At 38.7% G+C, this 6,652-nt stretch overlaps 1 protein-coding gene across 1 annotated transcript; it reads right to left on the bottom strand.

Moving 5' to 3' along the window:
* Positions 1–410: 410 nt before the first annotated feature.
* LOC136388790 (olfactory receptor 2AG1-like) lies at positions 411–4,963 on the bottom strand. The gene is made up of 2 exons (XM_066360597.1): positions 4,603–4,963; positions 411–2,652 (listed from the first exon to the last, which is right to left on the bottom strand). The coding sequence occupies exon 2, from the start codon at positions 2,628–2,630 to the stop codon at positions 1,680–1,682; it is 951 nt and encodes a 316-aa protein (XP_066216694.1). The 5' UTR covers positions 2,631–2,652; positions 4,603–4,963; the 3' UTR covers positions 411–1,679.
* Positions 4,964–6,652: the final 1,689 nt, after the last annotated feature.

The raw sequence follows: 6,652 nt of genomic DNA on the forward strand, positions 1-6,652 counted from the left end.
CTCTGTCTAAAAATCCTTGCTATGGTGATGCTAGAATGTCAAATAACAAATTTGGCAAAAAGTTATTATCATAAATATAACAAAATATGGGTATCCCTAATTTGTAAAAAACTCCAACTCAAGAAAATATAAATAAATTATTTATGCAAATTAAAACAATAAATTTAAGTGTTAAACCTAAGAAAATAGTAAAGACTATTGTTAAACTTAACATGGGAAAGGTATAGTGAGTTAAGTATACTTACATATTCCTTGTAAAAATACAAAATGTTTAACAATTTTGAAAATTCAGTATCTTTTTTATATTAAGAATATTAAATAGATTTTTGACATTGGTTTTAGTGATTTCATTCATAAAAATTTATTTGAAGGGAGACAAATTAGTCATACACTAAGAGATCAACATTGTCATTTTTATACATACATACATGCACACCACAGTGACTATTAAATTAAAAGTGACAAAATAGCCAATTCTATTATAAATCATCCATATGATGTAATATTATGTTACCACATAAAAGTATTTTCAAAGCTCTTTATTCACATAGGAGTTGAGATTTATTAAATACTCATTACATGCCATGTGCTCTAAATACCTTTCACTTATATTTACTAACTTATTTAATCCTCAAAACAAATATAAGCAGGTTTTACAATTACTTCTTATTTACAGTTTATAGATTAAACTAAGGTACCAGGAGGTTCAGTAACACGCTCAAAGTTATACACAGTAGTCCCCACTTAGTCTTGGGGAATACATTCCCCAGTGGATGTTGAAACTGTGGATAGTACCAAATCCTGTAATGAGGCACAGTAAGAGATTAACAACAATAACCAATAATATAATAGAACAATGTACTATAATAAACGTTATGTGAATGTGGCTCTCTTTCTCTCTCAATATATCTTATTGTATTGTATTCACCCCTGTGATGAGGTGAGATGATGCAATGCCTTAAGTAGAGAACTTTCATCTTTACACTGAAAGGAAGCATTTTATAGCTTCACTCTGGCATATCCAAATTGCCAGCATTACAACTATAGTGTTGTGGGGTCATTATGAAGTAAAATAAGAATTACTTGAACATAAGCACACAGTATCACAACAGCCAATCTGATAACCAAGATGGCTTCTATGTGAATAACTGGTCTGAGCGTCTATAGTGTGGAGACCCCGGACAAAGGCTTAGTTCACATCCTGGGAAGGACAGCGCGAGATTTCATCATCCATTAAACTAGGCTGCCTACATGATCTTTAACAAGGTTAGTTGATTTAAAATTTGTGTAAATTCAAGGTTCCCTTTCCTGAGAAATGGGTCTTGCTTAGGCCTCCAACTGAAACCTTCTTTTCTTTGGCTCTGATATTAGTCAGTTTGGACTCCCAAAATTAAATATCAAGTCCCAAATTGGGAAAAGCCCCTAGCTGTATTTAACTCAGTTGCTAAGTGGGAATATACAGAGTGAATTTTAAACAAAGTGTGACTCATAGCTTATAAATTTCCTCATGGAAAGGAATGAGATTTAAAAGGGCATTTGACAAGTCAAATTACATTCTTTATTTTTCTATTAAAAGATATACTTTGCACTGTGGTGCTTCTATCATGAGTACTTGACTCTAGCAGAAATTTTCTGAGATTGAGGAGGAATAAATTTCAGAATTAAGCCATGATTCCTTTCTAGAAGGTGGAGTGTGGCTGCAGTGTGTATTTTCCCAGGAGCCTCCTCAAGGCCCCTGTGACCTCCTTATTCCTCAGGCTGTAGATGAGGGGATTCAGGGCCGGAGTGACAATCGTGTAGAAAACAGAGATGATGTTGTCCTGCTTGGGGCTGTGGAGGGAACTGGGCAATACGTACATGAACGTGGCAGCTCCATAGAACATCCCAACCACAGTCAGGTGGGAAGAACAGGTGACTAGGGCTTTCTGCCTTCCCTTATTTGAGGGCATGTGGAGCACAGTAAATAGGATTAGTGTGTAGGAGGCAACAATGACAGAAAGAGGGAGCATCAGAAAGGTCATACCCATCACATACACCAGGAGCTCATATCTGGAGGTATCTGCACAGGCCAACTTCAGCAGAGGTGGGATCTCACAAAGCAGGTGTCTGATCTCCCGGGTTTTGCAGAAGGAATAGTGCATGGTGTACATGGTATACACAAGGGCACTCAGGGATGCTAGGACCCATGATGTGGCTACCAAAAGCCAGCAGATCTTTGTACTCATGAGGACCATATATCTCAGAGGATGACAAATGGCCACATACCTGTCATAAGCCATGAAGGCCAGCAGGAGGTCCTCTGCACCACCCAGTGTCAGTGCCAGAAACATCTGAAAGGCACAGCCCCCAAACGAAATGATGTTTTCATTAGAAAGAAAATCCACAAGAGCCTTAGGAGTCACAACAGACGTGAAGAGGAGGTCCATGAGTGAGAGCTGCCCAAGTAGAAGATACATGGGCGTGTGGAGCCGGGCATCCCTTGTGATGACCAGGAGCAGCAGGCCATTGCTGGTCAGAGCCAACAGGTACAGCACTGCGATTGTGGCACAGAGCAGCTCGGGGGACCCACTGTCCTTCAGAATCCCCATCAAAATGAAGCCACTTCCCAGGGTGGAGTTCCAGTGCACCATTCTGTGCTGTTTTTTCAGTTGCCTACAACCAAATAGACTCAGTGAAATTTTGCTAAAATGGTCCCTTAGTTTTTTAATATCAAAGGCCCCTGAGAGAGCCAACATGAGTCAAATGAGGTAATACCTTTCCCACTGGTAACTTACTTTACCTCCTGATCTCACAGTTTATGACTCTTTAATTGTATCTTGATGAAGAATCATCTGAATGAAGAACAAGTGTCACAATAATAGCTAAGTATTAAGAGATCACTACACAAAAATATGATGCAATCATCAAACATGAAAATGTATCTTTCCAGAAAGATTGAATCCTCTCTCTCTAAATAGGAAACAATATTCTGGCACCCATGTCCATGACTATTCTTGGACCTATTTTATAATGTTAAACACAAGACTTAAGTACTGAGTTAATGTTCTGCATAAACCTACTATAAATATGAAATTTTAAAGCAGGTACAGAAATAAGTTTCAATAATGCACTTCCACTTCTTTTTTCATGTAGTTTATGTTCACATTTGTTTTTATCACTTAAGAATGTAGATTCAAACTTCTCTGGAAGAGCTAACGCAGGGTTCCCCAAACTTTTTACACAGGGGGCCAGCTCACAGTCCCTCAGACCATTGGAGGGCCGGCCTATAAAAAAAACTATGAACAAATCCCTATGCACACTGCACATATCTTATTTTAAAGTAAAAAAAACAAAACAGCCTGACCAGGCGGTGGCGCAGTGGATAGAGCATCGGACTGGGATGCAGAGGACCCGAGTTCAAGACCCCGAGGTCGCCAGCTTGAGCTCATCTGGTCTGAGCAAAAGCCCACCAGCTTGAACCCAAGGTCGCTGGCCCCAACAAGGGGTTACTCGGTCTGCTGAAAGCCCGCGGTCAAGGCACATATGAGAAAGCAATCAATGAACAACTAAGGTGTTGCAATGCGCAATGAAAAACTAATGATTGATGCTTCTCATCTCTCTCCGTTCCTGTCTGTCTGTCCCTGTCTATCCCTCTCTCTGACTCACTCTCTGTCTCTGTAAAAAAATAAATAAATTAAAAAAAAAAAAAAAACAGGAACAAATACAATATTTAAAGTAAAGAACAATAAACTTAAATCAACAAACTGACCAGTATTTCAATGGAAACTATGCTCCCCTCACTGACCACCAATGAAAGAGGTGCCCCTTCCGAAAGTGCGGCGGGGGGCCAGATAAATGGCCTCAGGGGGCCACATGCGGCCCGCAGGCCATAGTTTGAGGACCCCTGAGCTAACATGTGTCTAATTAGTCACTTCTCTTGTCTAGCTCCACATTCTTCATGTGCCTGAGAGAGAAGAATTCTATACTGAGACTAGGAGATGGTATATTTGAGATGCTGTTGGTTTTAGAGTTAAACCCTTAAGATAAATGCACACATAGATGCTTTTTAAACACAGATTATGATAAAATGTGACCTGGGAGGAATAAGAAATATGATAACAGATGAAGCCTTGCCCATGATAATCAGAGTGTTTATGTTTGACAAACTGGAGAAAGATATAGACGACAAGAGAGTAAGTATGTACTTTAACATTTCACTGATTTCTATTGGCCTCTTCTGAGTTCACAGGATTTTAATGGAGAAAGGTATTAGAGCATATAATAGGCATATTATGTGCTCTTAGCTGGACCATTGCAGGTTTGTATTATCAGATTTGTGCAAACAATGCCTTACCAGAGGTCAGTAAAGCCCACGGGGTCTAAAGACAGGTATTGATCCTTTGTCATAAAACAAATAACCCAAGGCTGGTATGTAGCACAGACTCATAATGCTCACTGGTACTTCTTCATATTTAGAAAACCAGGAATAGAGGGGATTAAGAAGGACTATAGGCCAAAGTACTAGAAAAGATAGAAGACAGATAGCTAAGTTCTTGGGTTTTGTTTTCAACTCAACATTTTTAAAGGCTGCACACATCCTTGAAAAAGGGTCAGTGTTCTTACCTGAGGTGGTGAGAAGCCCAGCTGGCTGACCATACAGACTGTCCTGGGATTGATTTAGGTCAGGAATGTTCCTGTAGAAATTGTGAAGGAAGATAGGGATTTCTAGTGGTATCCACTTGGTTTAATTTTGCTAAGTTGAGGTAAGAGTCTCAGGTAGGACCAAGATAGGTATCAGGGCCCTTCTGTGCCTTCTATTCCTCCATGTGTCTTCTCTTGATGCCATAGACACAGAGAGCTAATATAGTCTTTTGTTAGTTTCTATGGAGCAAGAAGATGGCTTTCCTGTTCTTATAACTGTGGAGAATTAGGAGACACAGCTTCTGTCATACAGTTTCGCAGGTAAAGAGTCCATCTAGTTCTGGAGCAGTTGTCAGACTAACTTCATGTGTCTAGATTCCCAGATGTTCATTTACAATACTAGGGTGTTGGAGTAAGGACAACAGCAGCAGGAATCTGAAGGAAGTACATATTGGAAGAGTCGCTGCCTAAAGGGAGACCCTGCCAAGCCTGGCCTCCTTATCCCTGGGGTCAACAGGGAGCCAGAGCCCTATCCTGGGGGAGGCTGCTCTTTCTCTTAATTCCATGACCCCACCTCCTCTACTCTATGCTACTCCTACCAACAGAGGAACTTATCTTCTCAGATAAAATGGTCTACCCTGGGAATGCTGGTCCAGGAAACAGAATGTTAATGAATCCTCTTGGGGCTCTTTCCTATCCCTGCATTCTCCTCTCACTAAATATGTTTATATCCAAATCATCAATTTATGTGCTTTATCTAAAACATTGAAGATACAAATTAGTAAGCCTGACCTGTGGTGGTACAGTAGATGAATTGTCAACCTGGAATGCTGAGGTCACCAGTACAAAACCCGGGGCTTGCCCAGTCAAGGAACAAACAACAAGCTATCAATAACAACTAAAGTAAAGCAACTATAAGTTGATAACTTCTCTCTCCCCACCGCCTCTCTCTGTAAAATCAATAAATAAGATCTTTAAAGCAAAACCAAACAAAACAAAGATACAACTTAGTGAAAGACTCTGTGAAGTCTAAAATGAAGTATTTTTTTTTACAGTGGGGTTGAGACAAAGAGCTTAGGAAATACAGCAATATGTAGAAAATATCTTCAAGATCTTGGGCAGGGAAGAATCTTGAACAAGACACAATAAACACAACTTAGAGGAAAAAATTGATTAATTATACAGTATTAAAATTTAAAACTTTGGTCTATCAAAAGTAAGGAAATAATAAGATATATGCTACAAGAATGTATATAATCAACAAAGATTTTGTATCTAAAATGCACAATAAATGTCTTTGAATAGTTTTTTTAATAAATTTTGTTTAGAAAATTAAGTTCAACAGGGTGGAACTGAAGAATAAGAGTACATAGGTTTCAGATAAACATTTCTATAGCTTTGAACTGTTGATTATGTTGTGTACCCATCATCCTAAGTCACATCATTTTCTGTCACTGTATATATGTCCCTCTTTACTTACTTTACTCCACCCCTCCCCCTAGTAAGCACTTCACTTTTATTTATGTTCATGAGTCTCAGTTTTATATCCCTCTTATTTGTGAAATCATAAATTTCTTAACTTTTTCTGATTTACTTATATCACTCAGTATAGTGTTCTCAAGGTCCATCCATGTTGTCATAAATCACAGTATGTCCTCATTTCTAATGGCTAAGTAGACTGTTTACATCGTGTACTGCTCACCAAAATTAGGGGATATTTCAAAATAAATATGAAGCGATAAAATATCCGCTAATTTTTTTGAGTTAATATATATATATCACATCTAATTTATCCAATCCTCTATGGAAACTTTGGTTGTTTCCATATCTTGGCCATTGTGAATAATGCTGTGATGAACATGGGGGTACATGTTTCTTTACATAACAATGTTTTCAAGGTTTTGGAGTAGGCACCCAGTAGAGGGATTGCTGAGACATATGGTAGTTTTATTGTAAATTTTTTGAGGAATCGCCATACTTTCTTCCATAATGGTTGTACTAACTTGCATTCTCACCAGCAGTGAATGAGGGT

The sequence above is a fragment of the Saccopteryx leptura genome, chromosome 1 (genome assembly GCF_036850995.1).
Source record: "Saccopteryx leptura isolate mSacLep1 chromosome 1, mSacLep1_pri_phased_curated, whole genome shotgun sequence".
Lineage (NCBI taxonomy): Eukaryota > Metazoa > Chordata > Mammalia > Chiroptera > Emballonuridae > Saccopteryx > Saccopteryx leptura.